The sequence below is a fragment of the Arachis ipaensis genome, chromosome B5 (assembly GCF_059453495.1).
Source record: "Arachis ipaensis isolate K30076 ecotype BB chromosome B5, ASM5945349v1, whole genome shotgun sequence".
Lineage (NCBI taxonomy): Eukaryota > Viridiplantae > Streptophyta > Magnoliopsida > Fabales > Fabaceae > Arachis > Arachis ipaensis.
Genome location: NC_142440.1, coordinates 158,955,907 through 158,977,375, shown reverse-complemented (window position 1 = coordinate 158,977,375; position 21,469 = coordinate 158,955,907). Strand labels below are relative to the sequence as shown.

General features: G+C 30.6%; 1 protein-coding gene across 2 annotated transcripts; it reads left to right on the top strand.

The window, feature by feature from the left end:
* The first annotated feature begins 16,263 nt into the window (after positions 1–16,263).
* LOC107642232 (receptor-like protein EIX2) lies at positions 16,264–20,024 on the top strand. Of its 2 annotated transcripts, none has more exons than XM_016345525.3 (2): positions 16,264–19,590; positions 19,715–20,024. In XM_016345525.3, exon 1 carries the CDS (start codon positions 16,264–16,266, stop codon positions 19,561–19,563), a length of 3,300 nt encoding a protein of 1,099 aa, XP_016201011.2. In that variant the 3' UTR covers positions 19,564–19,590; positions 19,715–20,024. The 2 variants fall into 2 exon arrangements, with proteins under 2 accessions (XP_016201011.2, XP_088342302.1); XM_088486176.1 differs by lacking the exon at positions 19,715–20,024 and having other exon boundaries at positions 16,264–17,948; positions 18,059–18,286.
* The last annotated feature ends 1,445 nt before the right edge of the window (positions 20,025–21,469 follow it).

The following is a 21,469-nucleotide window of genomic DNA, read 5'->3' as shown; positions in this document are numbered from 1 at the left end:
GTCATTAAGAACCATATATATCTTCATCGATAATATTAAAGAGACAAAAAAAATCAAAATTTATTTTTAGTTAATTTGTTTTTATTATTAAATATTTCACATCCTTATTATGGTGATGATGACTATAAAGTATGAATTCTTCAATTATTATGTGATTAAACAAATTAAAGGTAATTATGCCTGAATTTAGCTTGATTAAAGAAATCAATGATGCATGTGAGTGATCCCTTATTTGGATATTATCCAATTAAGGAATAAGGAGTCTCATCAATCTTTGTCTGCCAGTTACACTCCCTTTTAAATTGTTCTCTCTAGAAGGGAAAGTAGATAGCTACTACTAGCAATGAAAATTAAACCTTAGACATTTAATTTTATAGAAAAAAATTCAAATGAACTAGATGTATCTATATTTTAATAAGTTTAATTATTAATCTCAATTATAAAAAATATATAAAATATATATTAATTAAAATTAATTATTAAAATTACTGAAATACTAGGCTGCATTTATTTATAGAGACAAGACATTGGGAGAGGGACACAGAGACACAAAATTGTGTTTAACAGAAGAAACATGAACAGAGACAATGTGTCCAAAAATACTGAATTAGTGTATTTTGTGTCTATTCTGACAAAAATGACACAGAGACACTAACAAGAGACACAACTTATTTTTTATTTTTTTTTTATTATTCTTGTTAATTTTTCCTAATTATATTTTTTAGTATTATATTTTTCATCTCAAATTTTTTGAATGAAAAAAATAAAAATAAATTGGATTTTCATAATTTGTTCTAGTTTATCACCAAATAGAATACAAAAACACAAAATTTTATGTCTTTATCTATCAATGTTTTATCCTATCTCAGTGTCTTATTTTATTCTGTTCTCAGAAACAAACACACCCTAGTGTTGTTGATACATTTAAAAGCTTTTTAATTATATATATATATATACACACACTACATTTTGACACATGAGATTTAATTTGCCCTAATTAAACTCTAGTAAGAAAAAGAAAAAGGTGAAAGGAAAAGATGTGTACTCATGTTTCGAGGTAGAATTAATGAAGTTGAAATTCCATTGAGGGCCACGTTAAATGATGTATTGTTAGGACTTAGACCTCACTGTGAGTGTGAATGATATGATTCTTGATATGTAAGGACCATACGGTAGACCCCACCTCATGCATTTATCATCACTTATAGAGAATCAACAAAATTATCCAAACATCAGAGTTTCTTTCGTGCGTAACTCATACCAATATGTTTGAAAATTTTATCAAAATATTTTAAAAAAAAATTTAAAATGTGGCGAGTTCGAGTGTCTCTATCTTTTTGGTTAAAAAAAATTAAATTTATTATTTTTAGTTAGTATTTTTAGTTATTAATTTAATTTTTTATTCTAATATACAATCTAATTATATATTTTTAGTCCACACAATTTTATAAATATTATTGACTAATTGCAGTTCAAAAATAATAAATTCTATTGACTATATCTATAATTCTTCTAAAATTTAATAAAAAAAAATAAATTTTCAGAGTCTAAATTGAAATTTTAACTTTTAAATTGCTATGAAACTACTAATTTCAAAAATTGACGCTAATAATAGAAAGATACAACATAAATGAATGATCAAACTCTAAATTTTTCTGATATAAAATTTTGATACTATGTTATAATATCACTTTTTTTAAAAGCTTAAATTGATAAGAAGAGACAACATAAATCATTATATCTTTACAAAATAAATTTTCTAAAAAAGAATATTTAAAAAATAATTTTATGATAAAAAATTGACTAATAATATTATTTAATTATTCAAACATAAAATATGAAGATAAAACAAAAAATATTACTTCTTTATGTCTGTCCTCATTCTATCTGATTTTTAACATACGCAATAAACAAGTTTTATTATAAAATAAATATATTATATTTATTTATTTTCATAATTTCTTTAAAAAAAAAAACTTGCAATATACATGGATCATGGATGTTGAATTTTGAAATCCATTAGTACAAATTTTTCGCCCAAATCATATGGGTTTGTTGGAAGGACCACACAGGAATTTAGCATTATTAGTTATAACAGTTATATATACTGCCTAATGTTATAATAAGATGTATGTGAAGAAGCATTATAATAACAAGAATGAAGAATTATTAGTAATGACAGATTGACATCCATAATAATGGAGTATGGTACTATTATGGTAGTTAGTTGATTAGTTCATCCCCAAACACAACCAACTTCAACACATAATCATCATTTCAGCATGTCAGCTTCAAAACTCAAAATTTGTCTCCATAAAAAGCAGATATTTAGGTAGATGCTACATCCTTGATATACCATGCTGAATTATATCTTCAAAGATACTTGTTCCTTAGTCAAAAAGTTTATAATATACTAGCTAGTATATATATTTTTGAATGAATGTTTTTTATGTATTCGTTAATTGGAGCTGTTAAAATATAATTAGGATCAATTAGGATCAATTAGCATTATTTAGCATATCTGAATATTTATTATAGGATATTACGTCTTTATTATTTCGATTCTCTTAGTACTTATAAATACCGTTTTATATTATATCATTCTACACAACTTGATTACACTCAATAATACATAAATCCTTCTTTCAGTTTAGTTTCTTATTTCTAACAGGAGCAATGAATTTTCATAGGTTAGTGACGGATATTATTATTAGTGATGAAATTTTTTATTATTTATCACTCAAATTTAAAAAATTTCAGTTCATCCCCATTTATTATGTCATTGTTTCGGATACATTTCTCATTAATTATTGATAGAAAATTTTTGTTACAAAATTTCGTCGCTAATACGAAAGATTTTATTATATTTTAAATATTGCAATTTTTGCAATGTGTACTATGATTATTTTTAATAATCCTAATACGATCCATTGAATCAACACCATATTACAATTTTAAGATGGTGAAAACTTAGGTGTAGTCAATTTTACGTAAAATTTATAATTAAGAGTTGTAAGATGAAAATATAGTCAAATCAGTCCAATCATTTAATCACTCGCTCTAAGCTATCAACTTCACGTAAAATTGACTGCACCTGAGTTTTCATCTTTTAAAAATAGTAATAACGACGCTTATCATATAAAACCAATAGCGTGGCATATGTTACTTTAGTAATCTACAAGCTTATGGCATAATTATTGAAAAGTATAAGTTCTAAGTACCCCAATATTTTGGTTTAACGTGAGTTTAAAGATAGAGTAATTAAGTAGTGATTGTAATAATGGGGGTAAAAATTAAAGACATGATAAAAACAATAAAAAATGGTCCCCTCAAAGGGAATGGGGTCCAATATATATATATGTGTGTATATATGGAATCTTAATGTTAGCCATTGAAAGTGGTTTGAAGAGTTATATAGTTATATATGCATGCTAGTTTGGCTAAGTAGCTAGAAGCTGATCACATGGAAACATGAGTAAGAAGGGGACATAGAAAAGATGTGCTAAGAGAAATGCCAATTCCCTTTGTAAATCTCTCCTTACTTTTTGTTTTCCTCTTTGGATTTTATATGCTTTTGCGGTTAGGAAAGCACAACAATGTATGTCACCACCACTTCTTCCCCTTTTATTTTTTAGGCCTTTTAATTTATTAATTATTGTCACACATATAATAATTAATGTTTTTCTCTTGTTGCTATACAACATCATCATCAGCTTATTAGCTAGGGTTTTGGGGGGACCATAAACCTTACACATGATCATGCTTCTTCTTGATATGTATTCATCATTTTTCCACCATGGCTTTTAGCAAAGATTTATATAGTCCATAGCTGCATCTTTCATGCAATATATAGAACCATAGATTCCCCGGCCCCCACTTAATTATTCAAAAAAAAAAAAAAGTAAAAATCACATATATGTGCTAGCTGTAACAAAAAATAGTAAGATGTTTTTTTCAAAAAAAAAAATTGGTATATATGGGAATAAATAATTAAACCCTCAGAACCTTTCTAGTAGTTATTATATTAATTATCCTTTTTTTTAATTATTTTTAAGTATGGTTTTCATTTTGAAAATAAATACAGTGTAACTCTTCTAATATATTTAAATACGGTCTTGCAAACAAAAAAAAATAAAAAAGAAGCTACCAAATATTTTACATGTTCAAAAAATTATAAATTACACATCTAAAATTCAAAAATTACATATCTAAAATTCATGTTTCCCATATACCGATTTGAATATAATTTTGGTTTAATTACTCTATTGGTCCCTATAATTTCGCAAAATTTTCAATTAGGTCCCTATACGGCTATACTTTTTCTTCTTTTAGTTGGGTCTCTACACTATTTTTTTTCAATTAACTCCCTTTTGCCAGTAATTGACTTAATTTTATAGGGACCTAATTAAAAAAAATTGATGTAAGGATCCAAATAAAAGGAAAAAAAAGCGTAGGGACCCAATTAAAAAAAATTTGGTACAAAGACTCAGTTAAAAGGAAAAAAAAAGTACAAAAACCTAATTAAAAATTTTACGAAACTATAAGGACCAATAATAGAGTAATTAAACCTATAATTTTCTATCTAAAAGTAAAAATGTTTGCCTTAATTTTATTTATTTTTTATACAGGAAAAACAGTATCTTAATTTGATTGGACAACACAATGCAACTAGAAACTGACCTAGAAATAAGGACAACATGCATCAGTTATCCTTATTATGTCCTACATTTAAGGTTGAAGGGATGTTTGCAAACACTAATTAATAATACTATTCATCCAAATAATTATTATAAATAAACAAAAATAACAAAACCTCTCATTCAATTCACTTTCACCATAATATATACATAGATCTCTCTGGCCTAGATTGGTTGGTACCTAAAAAGTTTGGGACACCCCACAAAGGCATAGATAACTAAAAGATAGCAAATGATATTGTCCTAAAAAGATGGGGATCTAGGGTTTCAAATTTTGAAAACAAGCATAGCGGGACAAAATCAAGATTAGTAAAAGTAAACGGCCAAGGTGCTGAAATAGCTCTCAATGTTCCTAATTTCACCAACATTAGGGTGAACAATATGCTTAATAGGATGCATAAGATAAGGATCCTTCTACTGTTAGGGCTTAATGATTACTCAGTAAAATTAGTAATAATTGTCTCAAACCCCATACCTTTGAAACATCAATCTAAACGGCAAAACTTCTATTGCTTGATGCTGACATATCATAACATTTTTAATATAATTAATTCGTGCAATATATATAAAGATATAAGAAAATTTTCTTTCGGGTAATGTTAGGAAGAGAAAAAAAAAAAAAACAGCCATAACTTGCCTTATTTAGCATTTATTAATTGTCGCAATAATTAATGAATATTAAATAAAGTAAGTTATAGCTGTTTTTGACTGATTTTCTTTGGTTACCAAACATTTCCGTTTTCAATATATATAAAGATATAAAAAAATTTTAAATATTATTTCTCAAACACCAGTATTTTAATAGTTTTAATTGTTGATTTTAATCAATATATTATATATATTTTTATAATTAAGATTAGGGTTAAAAATTAAAACTACTAGAACATTAATATTTTAGGAAGACTTGAGATTTTTCCAAAAATATATTTTTTGATATAATATTAAGAATAATGTTTAACCTTATCTTAGATTATATGCTGATATGATTGTCGACAATTCGTATATCTTTTAGACTATTAAGTTATTTTAATAAAAAATAAATACGTTAAAAATTTCAACTTACCATTCAAAGGAAACTAGCAAATTATAGTATATATATACAAAATTTTCATGTTATTCTCTACACTAATATAACTTTTTTTCATTCACCAGAAAAATTAATTTTTATTGCTCCCTACTTGAGATACACATGCAGATATTCATCATCATCAGTAGCATATGAACATATAATAAATTAACCTAAAAGTTAATTGGTGAATAGGGAGTTGTTGCTGAGGGGACCATGCAAAACTATGTGGAGTTGTTCCACACCACATATATATTGAATATTTATATTAATACTATACATTCAATTAAGTGGTTAATAAACAATAAATTGAAAAAAGAATAATTTGAAAATTATAATAATCTATTATAAAAATTAATTAATAAATATGATTGTGATACGAGAAGATCTATCATTATTATTGCTGTAACAAGTGGACAATAGTAGAAGATTAAGCTAAGAGAATATATATTTCGATTTGAGAGAAAAAGTGTGAGAGCAATCTTGAGGTTTTCAGAGTCTTTTTGACTTCATATGTAACATATATACTCATGAGTTGAAAAGTATATAACATTGAATAATATATGTTCCAAGCTGAAACCCTAAAATTAAATATCTGACACTTGGAAACTTGGAGTAGGTTTTCTGTTTTTCTGCTTTTTAAAGATTAACCAAATAAAGCTTTTTAATTAACTAATGCTCTAATAAAGATTTGTTAAGGATTAACAAAATTCATATATATATATATATATATATATATATATATATATATATATATATATATATATATATATATATATATAAACTAACTTTTATGAGCTATTAATATAAAAGAGTTTTAAACAAAAAACAATCAATCGTATGTTATCATCTTAAAAAAATTAATTTTTAAATTTATTATTTAAACATATAAAATTGTAATATATGTGTATTATTTTTTTTCCAAAAATTTAATTTTGTATTCTAACCTATCTCTTCAAACACAATTTTTTTTTTGAATTTTTTGTATAGGTTTTTTCTTATTTTAAATTTATTTTATACTATTTTTTTCTTTTAAAATCTAACAAAGATTGAATTCTAAATTCTTAAATTATAGAAGTTCTAATACTATATTATAGTTTTATTTCACCTAAAATTTAAGCTTATAGAAAATAAAAATGTTATTTATATACTAAAATTAGCTACTAAAATCAGTCACTAATATATTTATGCATGTGATTTAATTTATTTTCAATGTGTATTTATATTTATTTTAATCTATATTTTTTATACTGATAATTGATTTTAGTAGCTGATTTAATATATTCGTAACATAATATAGTATTAAAAAATAAAGGCATATATATACGTGTGAGCGTGTACTAGAAATATTTTTCTATAAAGAATTATTTTTATTAATAAATGTTCTTATAACAAGTTAAGAAATAAAAGCTGTAAAATTGATGATAGCCTTTCATTATCAGAATATTATTACTCGTGACTTAACTTTAGTTTACCCCTAGTTTAATTACTACAGACACGTACCAAGCTAAGGGTAGGTTAACATTTACGAATCCAACAAGTTTTTTTATGAAAACAATATGTAGGGAAATTAATTGATCATAATGTATACTATTGATGATTACGTTCCTAGCTATCTATCTAGCTACCTAGTAGATTCAAGTTAGCTTCTTAGAAACGAATGTATTGTAGCTATATATATCAAGGGGACCAAAACATGGCTACAAATGCCTGTTGTCGGAATCAAATGCAGGCAACCTAAAGAATATATCATATCATATAAGATAGGAAATATTTCAGGTGCACCGGGAGTATCGATGCTCCAATTATTTTAACCGTTGATCTAAATTATAAAAAATATATATAATATATATTAAATAAAATTAATGGTTAAAACAACTGGTGCACCGGTACTCCCCGGTGCACTTGAAATGTTTCCTATAAGATATAACTAATGTATGTTTGTAGTATCACACTTCAATTAAAACGCAACAATTCATTAAATGCATATACACAAGGGTCAGCAACATATGATAATTATTAAGGTCCTCCTTTGAATTTTTTGGATATGTATCATTTTTATATTCATTTATTATAGCTAGATAGAGAATTTATGCAAAGGAACAAAAAGTTCATAGCCGTCGTCCTCAGTTTAGAGTTATCTCCTTTCATCATGCACTTTTTTGCTTTTCTTATATTTGCATCGGTTTAGAATAATATATAAACATGTCACCACTTTGCTAAACATACCACACCACTTTTCTCCTTGATTATAGAATATTTTTTTTTTTTCTTGTATACACACTATATATTGAGTTAGACTTGTAAGCATGCATTTTAGTAGTGTGTAAAATTTGTTTACAACTGATATAATACTTTAAGTTATTGACGATAGTATTTAATTTAAAAAAAAAAAAACATTTATGTGTATCTTAAGTGCATTTAAGTTGAATGTGTACATTATTCGAAACTAGCAGTCGGGCCGCTCGCGATGCGTAATAAATGGCGAAACAGTGATTAATCCCAATATATATATGTGTGTGAGAAGAAAACATGATCAAGGCAAAAAAATTATAACATTAAAAAAACATACATTCTTGTTTCTGAAATAAAAATGTTAGAAGTGTCTCTTAGATAAGATGATAACAAGAGTATTTACGGTGTTAATATTTAACTATTTGTGTGTAATTATTATAATATATTTTAATTAAATTTAAAGGGTTAAGTAATTTTTTCATTCCTAAAAACTGAGATGAAAATCAAAATCGTTTCTGATCTTTTTTATTATTAAAATCATCCACAATGTTATAAAATCGTCATTTTTCTATTTCAATTATATTTTTTTAACTAAATTATCTTTAAGTATTAATAAAAATAATATTAAACAAAAAGCCCCACCCCATCCTACTCTCCAGCATCTCTTCTTGGCTCTGACTCTTTCCCAAGCTACTGCACAAAAACACCATATTGTCATTGCTAATCCATAAACTTCTGACTCCAGGTGCATAGGATTGGTAGATTTGTCCAAAACAATTCCATAAAAGGTTTAAATTTAAAAACTAATCAATAAGTCATTCCATCAAATATCAAAATTGCTTATCTAAAATTTAAAACCTATATTATTTATTATTACAATTAATCAATTATCCAAAGAAAGTCAAAAGCATTATCTGTAATAGATACTGAAAAATCAAGAATGAAAATTGAATAGTGGGATCTCCAGAACAGCGAAACAGGGAAGGGAATACAGGTGTCACAGCGAAAAAATCGAACAACCACTGGAGAGGCAACGGCAACGGCAACGGCAACAAAATCAACGAGAAAAAGGCGAGAAGACGAACAGAAGGTGAAAACAAATCTAGGCGATTAGGGATGGCAATACCACCCGAACACGCGGGTACCCACTCCGCCCCTACTCGTTCGGAGCGAGTAATTACCCACTCCGGAGCGAATTTTTAGCGGAACGGGATCAAGTTTAGGTAATACTCGCCTCTACCCAACCCGCTATATATATAATATATATAATTTTAATATATAATATGTATAATATATGTAAAATAATTAGTAAATAATTAATAATATTATATTATATTTAAATTTATACTTTAATTCATGTTATGTTGTGATGATGGTTATATAAATTTTGAAATTTAATTTTATTTGTTGAATTTTAATAATTATAGGGGCGGAACGGGTTAAGGTTCAACAGTTTACTACCCGCGGGTAGAAGCGGGGCGGATTCTATGCGAGTTGTTGTACGGCAGGGTGGGATCGGGTAGAGCAAAAACCCGCCTCTACCCGCCCCGTTGCCACCCCTATAGGCGATGCGATGGAATGGTTGGGCCGATCTTGATGTGTTGGCTGTTGTGGGAGGATAACGTGCTTTTGGTGGAAAACAGAAAGCCAGAGCACAGAAACTCAAAATTAATTGAAGAACAAAAACTCAAAAAGATTGAAGAACAAAATTCCTCAGTAGTCAGTACTCACTGCGGGAGAGCACAGAAGGCCAGAGCCAGATGACGACGCTTTGGTGACGGTGACGACAACAAGCCGACGACCACGACAACGCCAAGCCGACGACCAGATGACGCCAACGCTTTGGTGACGGTGACAATGACGCTTCGACCCGCGACGATGAGGCTCTGACCCGCGACGGTGAGACTCCGACCTGCGACAGCTTCGTTTGACGGTGGAGTTTGTACTTCGTAGGAAGAAGGTTGAAGAGATTAGGGTTGGGAGGTGACCAGAGAGTCTGTGTTGAAGAGGAAAGTGGCTCAGCATTTAGACTTCAGCCTTTTTTTTAAATATTATTTCTATTAATAGTTAAGGAGAATTTGGTCAAAAAAAATATAATTGAAGTAGAAAATATATGTAGTGATTGAAAATTGAGGGCCTTCTAGAATTATCTTTCATAGTCTGTAATCTACTGGTTGGACAAAAATCTTCATTCTTTCCTTCCAATATGTGTAGTTCTTTCCATTGAAGAGATGGTGTCTGTTGCTTGACTGTCCTTCCGTCAAAGTATAAGCCACCAGGTTTGAGCCACTGTTTTCTGCCATCAGGACCTTTTCTTCAAGCTGCAAAGTTTGATCTCTTTGAGACCAAGCTCTGATACCAATTGATGGTAATTAGTGGCTAAGAGAAGGGGGGTTGAATCTTAGCCCCTTTTTGCTGAGTAATACTTGCTGTCTTTTTAACTTAGCTTCAGGAGATTTTTCTGCGTTTTGTCTCATAACCAGACACGAGACCTTTTCTTTTTGTCTCGTACCCAGTCAGGAGATATTTTTTCAATTTTGTCTCCTTAGTAATAGAAACTGAAATGGAGTAGAAGAGAAAGAGAGAATCACACCAAGAAGTTTCCTGGTTCAGCTGTTAAATGCAATACAGCCTACGTCCAGTCTCCATCACAATAATGATGGAATTTCACTATAATCAAACAGATTACAGACACCAATTCTCCCTAGGAACTACCCTTCCTATCGGGGACAAGTCCATAATCTATCCCCAATCCTGAACTTGACTTGGTCACCTACCAAACTTTCAACTACTAAGTGCTAACCCAACTTGCAAGGGGATTCCCATAGAATCATGATACACAGCACATAGATGTACAAAGGACCTCTAGGACATCCATAGATTTTTCTTTAATTTTGTACACTCTGCCTTTTTTTGCTCACTGACTTTTTCTTACAAACCTCACACTGTTTGCCTTTTTCACCATGAGACTCAAGACAGACAAAACTAAAGAAAATACAAAATGAAACACATTGAAGGAGAAGAACTTCTGTTAGCTTGGGTAGCTATGAGAACTATGTGCTTACTCTCCTTGTCTCAAGCCTTGGCTGTTCACCCTTATTATAGAAGGGGAAGCCTCCAAGGTTGAAACGGTTCAACCGAGCCAATTTTTTCTTCTTCAATCATCAAACCCGATTTCGGACAGAGAGAGGAGAGAAGGAACCGAATGCAAAAACCAACATACAATTACCTCTTCCTCATCCCATTACTTCAAACTTCATCAATCTGAGCCTTCCATCTTGACTTGGTCCCCAAGAAGGATTTCTGACCCTTGATGAACACTTGATCATTGACAGCCGTTTCTGCTCCACTTCTGCTTTCTCCTCCACGCAGCTACAGTAGCTACCTTCTGTGATGGGTGAACAAAAAGTAGAGACAAGCCATGCCTCAAGGATCTTCTTCTCTGACCGAATTGGATTTTTTTTCATTTCTAGGTATGGAGATCTTGAGACTTCCTCACCACATCTTACCATTAGTGGCAAAGATCTCAACCACCCCATACTGTAGATCTTCTTTCTGCAAGGGCCATCATCACCTTGGCCGCTTGCTTCTTCCTAGCTTCACTGCTACAGTACTTCACTTCTAATAACTTACTTCTTCTTCTTTTCTGTGACATGACCGAAACTAGAGAGAGAAGAGAGAAAAGCTTTCAATGGACTTAAAGAAAGAAATTAAAATGAGTTCAGTTTCCTTTTTCCAAAACCCCTTTGAATGGGAGTGTGTGTCCGTGGAAAGCATGCAACCTTTACTTTCTCTCTTTTTTAATTTCGAATTAACCTTTTGTTAGTCTTTCAAAAAAAAGTTTTGGGTTTCATATTGGTTTTCCTGGCCCAATTAACACAAGAATAATTCAACCACAAAATTTAGATCATTTTTGTACTAAAGGCCGAATATTTTGCCAATATTTTTGGGCTCCCAATTTCTTTATGCCCAATAACCAAAATTTGCAAACAACATAAAAATTATTAATTAAATAATTTTAAAGCAAAATCAATTTAATAATTTCTAATTACTATTTTAATAATATTTATCATAATGTATTAAAGTTTTCCAAACTCATCAACTCCAACATTTTATCTCCAAAATAACCAATTCAACGGAACTTTGCCTCACATCTCAATTTTCCCATCTTTAACACATTTAAATAAGCTAAATGGGATGGTTCCCGAAGGAATTCAATTTCCGTCACAGTTGGAGACATTGATCATGAACTCAAACTCTTTGGAAGGGGTGATCACAGGCTCTCTGTTTCATAATTTGTCTAAGTTGAAGGTCTTGGGCTTATCTGGCAACTCATTTGTTTTGGAAATTAATCGTAACTGGGTTCCACCTTTTCAGTTGCAAGCGATAATATTGCAGCATTGCAAGTTGGGTCCCTATTTTCCAAGATGGTTGAAGACACAGAAGACATTAATGCGGCTTGATATATAGTCACACATTGGATAAATAGCGATACAAAGTTGTAGAGAAATCATGTTGTACCATTATCCTATTATAATGGATATAAATATCTTTTGGGGCAATTTACCCAAATAAATAAAGTAGATGAAATTTTTACTCAAATACACAAAATAGAAATATGTTACGTGCATGTACAATTTTTTATTTCTATGTAATCCGTGGGAAGCAACCACGGTTTCTAATTTCTACATAAACCGTTGCTGCCTAGGACAGATTATGATTGTTTTGTGTTGTGTGTAAATCGTGGCAAGTAGCCACGGATTACGAAGGGAAGAAGGAAACCATAAACCGTGGCAGGCTCCAACGGTTTATGAAGATAGCTAAATGGTGATAAAACGTTGTGGGAGGAAGAGGGAGAGGGATTGATATACTGATCAGTAGTCAGTACTATCTATTAAAAGAGTTTCAGAATTTGAGTGAAAAAAAAAAAAAAAGACAGAATCTCAATCATATGATGAGTGAGTGGGCTCCTATTAAATTTTGTTTGCTTAATATAGTGTGAAAGAACATAATTCTAATTGAAGTTTATTTGCATTAGCAGTTAGCACCATTAGCATGCTATATGCATGAGTTGAACTACACTTTCTTTACATACATAGAATAGAAGCCTTGAGGAATGGAATTTTTTTTTATAAAGTTTAAATACCAATGGCGTATTTATTGTCAATGGGAACATGATTTGATTTTGGATTGAGATGAGTATTCTGCTTAATATAAATTCGTGTATAAAATAAAAATAGTAACTAAATAATGAATTTTTAAAGGATTCTTGATTTAAAACTTTATTACTTGAATATGAAATATATTGTATATCAACTTTATATTTACAGACGTTTAAATTCATATATTTTCTTCTCTAGTGATTTTTCAGAAGCATTTTAATTCGTAAAATATTAAGATAAAAGAGACTTTTGAAGACTAAGAAATCCTTTAAATGTGATCCTTTATTTAGTTTTTTATTATAATAATTTAAAAAAAAAATTGAAATAAACACACTTAAATAGATTTAGTGTCTTTTTAAAATTAAATACATATTCAAAATACAAACTAAATAAAACTGAAATTTAAAATTTAAAATTTCTGTTTTAGTTCTAGCATTTTTAATTATTAAAAGATTATCATTTAAATATACATCCAAAAATTATATTCAGTAAAATTAAAGATTTTAATTTTAAAATCCAAAAAATAAATCTTAAGAGTTTTAATTATTAACCCACACATCTAAAACCCTACAAGAGATCATATTTTAAACTAATATGTTAGATATATTTTTATTGAATAAGATCTAAAAAACTTAGCTTAATTATTCATTTTAATCATTTTAAAACCATTAATAAAAAAATAAGAAATATTAGATACGTTTTTATTGAATAAGATATAAAAAAATGGTTCCGCTACGTTACCAACAGCATATCTGCCAACTTCTTGCCAACTCTTATTTATAATTGTGTTTCATGGAAGTGTGTTCGTAGATGTGTCTAATAAAAATGTCTTTTTTATAACTGTGTTTAATAGAAGTGTCTTTATAAATATATTTTCTGGATGTGTCTCTTTATATATGTATTTAAAATATATTAATTATTAGACACATCCACGAACACACTTCTATGAAACACAATTATAAATAAGAGTTGGCAGATACGCTGTTGGTAACGTAGACTTTTCCATAAAAAAATTAATTTTTTTTTCATTCAAATTCTGAAACTCTTCTAATGGATAGTACTGACTACTGATAAACCGTGGGAGCCTGCCACGGTTTATGGCTTCCTTCTTCCCTTCGTAATCCGTGACTACTTGACACGGTTTACACACAACATAAAACAATCATAATCCGTTCTAGACAGCCACGGTTTATGTAAAAATTAGAAACCGTGATTACTTCCCACGGATTACATAAAAATGGAAAATTGCACATACACGTAACATGTTTCTATTTTGTGTATTTGAGTAAAGATTCCATCTACTTTATTTATTTGGGTAAATTGTCCTATCTTTTGTATTTGAGGTGCAGTGGGTAATGCTAATGCATGATTCATGAAATTGGACAAAGAAGCTGCCGTTATTGTTTTGGTTAGTTGATCGATCCAGTGGAAGCACAACTTCTTGCAACATGTATAGAAACAGTGAAACACACATTAAGTTATACTATTTATAAAAAAAATAATTACCTACTAAATTAGTCATTTATATATAATATTTTAAAATATAAAATATATGTTAAAAATAAATAAAATAAAATATATATTTATACATAAATTCATAATGGTTAAATTTAATGGCTGAGTATATAATATGCACATCCTATTTTTTATTTAAATCATATATGTTGATGTTGACTTTGCATAAAAAAAAATGCGCTCATGTTTATTATTTGTGTATTCATATATATATCAAATCAATGTCGTAAGTAGATGTGCTAGTTTATACGAAACATAGTGCCATACATGAGGCTAACTAGTTTTCTATAGATTAAAAAAATACGATAGATATTTTAATAAAAATTTTATTAATGTCTTGAGGTAATTTTTTTATTATTGAACAATGAATTACAAAATTAAATTTTAATATGTTATAAAAATATTATTTTTATTTAAAATATGAATAAATAAATAAATTATACTTTTAAATAAGCATGTTTATGAAAAAAATGGTTATTCTTTTGTGCTCTAATTTCTACTAATGCATCAAGTGGACCAAGTATGAAGTTTATAAATAAACTAAATTTAGAACCCCACAATATGCGAAAAACAAATGTTATACAAAAATTTTATAAATCTTTTAGACAACCAAAATAATAATAAAAAAATTTTGAATTCAAGCTATAAAAAATATAACACATAGATTATTTCATTTATAATATAAAATACATAAAAATAGATTAATATTTTAATAAATAAAATTAATTAATGACAAATAAATATGACCTTTTTTTAGAAAATAAAATAATAATGGTATTCAATTTATTATTAATTAGGGGATGATGCTAATTAATGTTATTAGATGAAGAAGGATAATAACAAAAAAAAAATTAAAATTCTATAAAAGTTACAATTTGGCATAAGAACTTATGTGGCAATATAAAATAAGTAGAAGAGATGTTATTTTCTAATTACAAAAAAATATAAATATTAACTTTTATATAGATAAATAAAATAGAAGAGAGTTCAAATATCTTAAGTTACAAATTAGATATAGAATTCATCCATAAAAATTTTGATCTCATTTTTTTACTTGTAGAGCAAATAGAAGTAATAGGAATCGGTAAAATTATTCAAATAATAACGACACTTTCTTTACAAGGATACGCTATCAACATCATATTGTGGAAAATGGTGTCATTGAATAATTCAAAGTGGGGGTGAAACATTGTAGAAAGATAATTTGATGACTTTGAATCGTGCATGTAGAACGCCATGGATACTAGTAGATGAGAACTTTGACTTAAATGAGTGCCACACCAATATCGTGGAAAATAGTGTCATTCAATTCAAAGTTGCATGCAGCTTGGAGTATAGAATGGATCGTCCTCATTGTTCAAGCACCCAATTGAAGATACTCTATAAAGATTGTGGTCCTCCTCGTAGCTTCATTCCGTGGAAAATGGTGCAAGAAATTTAGAAGTTGCAACGTCAGAAATACTCTGGAAATTTAGTGAGACATGATAGTGATAGTAATTCATAGCAACGAATGGAGGTGCTCTACTATATATTGGATCCATATATGGTGCTATAACAGGCACATTCTTGAGTTCATACTTCACTTGTGATGAGCGTAGTCATGATGAGGATGAATAATCTGATTCTGATTGAAGCTGTTTTACTTCTTCTTGTTTGTGCTACTGCAGCAGGAGGAGCGGTGAAGTGCGCAGAGCGGGAGAGGCAAGCACTGCTGGATTTCAAGGCCGCCATGGTTGATGACTACGGCATTCTCTCTTCGTGGAAGGGTCGTGATTGCTGCCATTGGAACGGTGTTCGCTGCAGCAACCTCACTGCCCATGTTATCAGTCTCGACCTTCACGGTGACTTCATCGTAAATGAATATTCCTACATAGAACGATTTTTGAGAGGTAAGATTCCCCGCTCGTTAGTGGAATTGCAGCACCTCAGGTACTTGAACCTCAATTCCAATCGTTTTGAAGATTACCATATCCCTGAATTCTTTGGTAACCTCACCAGCTTGAGGTATCTTGATTTGTCATCTTGTGGCTTTGGTGGAAGAATTCCAACTCAATTTGGATCTCTTCCTCATTTAACATACTTGAATCTTTTTGACAATCGTTTAGAGGGTTCAATCCCTTATCAACTTGGAAATCTGTCCAAGTTGGAGTATCTTAATCTCGATCTAAATGATTTCCAAGGAACAATACCATCTCAACTTGGGAACCTTTCAAGCTTGCACGAGCTTTACCTTGCCGGTTCAGGTGATTCTCTCAAAATGAATGATGATGGACAATGGTTATCCACTCTTACCTCTTTAACCCATCTTGACTTGAGGTCTATATTGAATCTCAACAATTCCTATAACTGGATACAAGCCATCAGTAATATCTCCACACTAACAGAACTCAGCCTAATCAATTGTGCACTTTCAGATCATTTTATCTCTTCACAAACACCAATACTTTCCAAGTTCAAATTTCCTAATTCTCTTTCAATCTTGGATCTTTCTTATAACACCTTCACTCCTTCCCTGTTATTCCAATGGTTGTCCAATGTCACTTCCAACCTGGTTGAACTTGCCATTGATTCCAGCCTCTTAGAGGGTTCCACACCTGCCACATCAAATCATTTTGACATCACAATGCAATCACTTGAGCGGCTTCAAATATCTCATGATCAAATCACGGCCAGGGATTTCAAATCCTTTGCGAATATATGCACCTTATCTTCTTTGGAGGTGTTTGGTAGCGATTTGACTGAAGATTTGGAATCAATTCTTCATAATCTCTCTGCTGGCTGTGTCACTCACTCACTACAAGAGTTGTATTTGGAAAATAACCAGATGACTGGCTCAATACCTGAGGACCTTTCAATATTCCCATTTTTAAAAGAGTTGTCCCTTGATTTTAATCAGTTAAGAGGGAAAATACCTGACAATATCAGGTTGCCATCTCAGTTAAAGGCTTTGTCCATCATTTCGAACTCTATACAAGGTGGAATTCCAAAGTCATTTGGAAACATATGTAGTCTCGCATCATTAGACTTGTCCCACAACACTTTGACGGGAGAGCTTCCAGTTGCAATCCACCACTTGTCTGGATGCACAAGATACTCACTCCAATATTTGAATCTCCAATATAACCAATTCAACGGAACTTTGCCTGACATCTCAATTTTCCCATCTTTAACAGATTTATATTTGTCTCAAAATAAGCTAAATGGGAAGGTTCCTGAAGGAATTCAATTTCTGTCACAGTTGGAGACATTGATCATGAACTCAAACTCTTTGGAAGGGGTGATCACAGACTCTCTGTTTCATAATTTGTCTAAGTTGAAGGTCTTGGACTTAACTGGCAACTCATTCGTTTTGAAAATTAATCCTGATTGGATTCCACCTTTTCAGTTGCAAGTGATAATGTTGCAACATTGCATGGTGGGTCCGTATCTTCCAAAATGGTTGCAGACACAGAAAAACTTGATGCAACTTGATATTTCCAATGCTGGAATTTCGGATATCACTCCAGAGTGGTTTTGGGCTCTATCAACAAGGCTAAATAGGATGAACATTTCTTACAACAATCTCACTGGAATAATTCCAGATTTTCCATTGAGGCTTACGGAATATCCTTCTATAAATCTAGCTGCAAATCAATTTGAAGGCTCAATCCCGGCATTTTTACGAAGAGCTGTGTCCCTGGATCTGTCCAACAATAAATTTTCAGATGTTACTTCATTTGTATGTGCCAATGATACAGCTGAAGGATTAGGCCAATTAGATATTTCAAAGAATTATTTATCTGGTCAAATCCCTGATTGTTGGGAGAATTTTAAATCATTAGCATATATAGATGTGAGTAACAATAATTTTTCTGGACAAGTCCCCACTTCAATGGGATCAGTTGTTGAGCTTCGTGTATTGATATTGAGAAACAATAGCTTGACGGGGGAGCTTCCTTCCTCGATGAAGCATTGCAAAAATTTAGTGATGCTGGATGCAGGAGAGAACAAATTATCAGGAATCATTCCTTCTTGGATTGGAAGCAGCTTACAACAACTGCAAATGTTAAGCTTGCGGAAAAATCACTTTTTTGGAAGTATACCATCATCTCTTTGTTTTCTAAATGGCATTCGCTTCTTGGATCTCTCGGTTAATCATCTGTGGGGCCCAATTCCCAAATGTTTCATTAACTTCACTGCAATGACCACCCAAGAAAGGTTCTTACCAGATTATCATTCTTATATTGTCAACCACACTCTTGGAATATATGTGTATAATTATGATATAATTGCTTTGTTGATGTGGAAGGGTGTAGAACACATATTTGAGAATGATAAGCTGCTTCTAAAAGGTATTGATCTCTCAAGTAATCACTTGTCAGGAGACATTCCATCAGAGCTTGAGAATTTGGTGGAGCTAGTTTCATTGAATTTATCAAGAAATAACTTGACAGGAAAAATTCCTTCAGGAATTGGAAGGTTGTTATCATTGGAGTCTCTTGATTTGTCAAGAAACCATTTAGTTGGCTCCATTCCTTCTAGTCTTGCACAAATTGATTTTCTCTCTGTGTTGGATCTATCACATAATAATTTGTCTGGACAAATTCCAACTGGCACACAGTTGCAGAGTTTCAATGCCTCAAGCTACGAAGAAAATCAAAATCTCTGTGGGCTTCCTCTTGAAAAAATGTGTCCTAAGGACGGGCCACATCAAGAATCTTTGATCAAAACCCAAGATGAAAATGATGGTTTTATTCAGGCATTCTTTGCAAGCATGGGATTGGGATTCTTTGTTGGATTTTGGGGGATCTTTGGCACTATCCTCTTCAATCGCTCATGGAGACATGCTTACTTCCGGTTCTTGAACAACATAACAGAAAAAGTTATGTCAAGGTGGCAACGGTGGTAATATATGCAACAACTACTAGCTTGATTGGTAATACTTATTTGTTTATTTATTTATTTTAAGTTGATCTTATTTCAATTTTCGTTGATATGAAATATTGTTCGATTTATGGACTTTGAATGATGTTAATGATTTCTTATCTTTTCACTGATAGCGGATCAGCGACCATGTGCTGGCATCATTCTAGTCAGGTAGCAAATAAAGCAGCAGTACTTTCAAGGGATTAACAAAAAGTAGTCGTTCATGAAGTGAGTGTGTGAAACTTTAAAAGTAAATAAAATGAGTTGTGTATTTGTAACTAAGTACTAGTGAGTGTTACTTATTGATATATCAGTTTGTATTTGTGAATTGTAACTACCGGTTACCAATCAGTATTATGATGTATTTGGTTTAGACAAGAGAATATGATGTCTATTTTATATCTTTCATGGGATAATAGTCACCAAATCATTTTTGCATGGCAATGAATTTTCTTGAGAAGTTTGACTAGCAGTTCAATATGGCTTAACTGAATTGAGCTAAGTAGGAAGATGGGAAGATGTTAAGCAATCATTGTTTCAGATGCATCACAGTCATGCATGTGACATAGTTGTCTTGGATTTTGGTGCATTTGGTTGCATAACATTTATCTTACATTCGCTCTTTGCATATACCTAAGCCACAAGAACTCTGTTTTTCCCCTGTTTTAGATGCCTACTTCTTCTGCTTCCTTGCATTCATCATTGCTTCCCAGCTGCAATTCTTTTCTTCAATTCGCAGTTGTTGCATCCAAAACACGCGGTGTTATATATTGAACACATTTGAGGCCTTATTAGAACCAAGAAACCTCAAAGCAAATTCCGAAGGTTCATGCGTACTCATTGGTCCAACACCACCAGTTTTCTACGTGGGACCTTTACTTGCAACAAAAACAAAATCACAAACATACACGTGTTGTGCATGATGATGAATCACGAGTGCAACCTAGTAAAAGTGTTGTCTTTCGTTGTTTTGGAAACATGGGTATGTATGTTATCAAAAGAACAGTTACATGAAATGGCCTATCAGTTGGAGAGAAGTGGCCAAAGCCATTTTGGGATACGACTGAGTCGGATGAGAAGCAAACCAAAAAGCTGCAGTTTTGGGTGAAGATGGTTTTTCTCTCATTTTGCATTCACCAACAATCTCAATCATTTAATTCAGAAAAAGTAAGAGACGTATATTTTGTTATGGATTTTAAAAAAAATATTATATATTTGGATAAAGTATATTTTTTTGGTTAAAAAATTTAAAAATATTTTTAAATTTTATTTTATTTTAATTTTATTTTTAAATTTTTTTATTTGCATCAAATATATCTTTACCAGCAAAATTTCCAAAAAATTTAGATTTAATCCAGTAATAATACATGACAATTATGTCCAGTTTACTTGTGTTGAATTTGAAAGTTATTCTTATGAAATTATTGCTGCATTGATCTTAATTTTTTTTTTGAAAAACAAGCTATCAGAGTATCAACGATATATTTGATGTAATTCGAAAATTTCTAGAACAAAATTGAAACAAAATAAAATTTAAAAATATTTTTAAAAATTATCTTCATGTAATTAATTTTCTTTTTATTTGTTTGTCGAACAAGTCGAATATGTAATAATTTGCATGTAATGGACAGAAATATCTTTTATATATATTTTTGAGGTGGGTGATGCATGATTCATGAAATTGGACAAAGAAGCCGCCGGATATTATTTTTGTTAGCCGCAGTAATTAAGATTCTAATATCAATTATCAATTGATCATTCCATCCAACCGCAGCAAACTCGCTTGCAACATGTATGTAAATACACTAAATTATGTTGACTACTTTGCATAAGAAAACATGCACTTATGTTTATTTGTGTATCCATATCAATGTCGTAAATCCATGTGC

What these genes read in the sequence shown, in the direction of transcription:
- LOC107642232 (XM_016345525.3), top strand. Translation starts at nt 16,264, where the DNA reads ATGAGCGTAGTCATGATGAGGATGAATAATCTGATTCTGATTGAAGCT.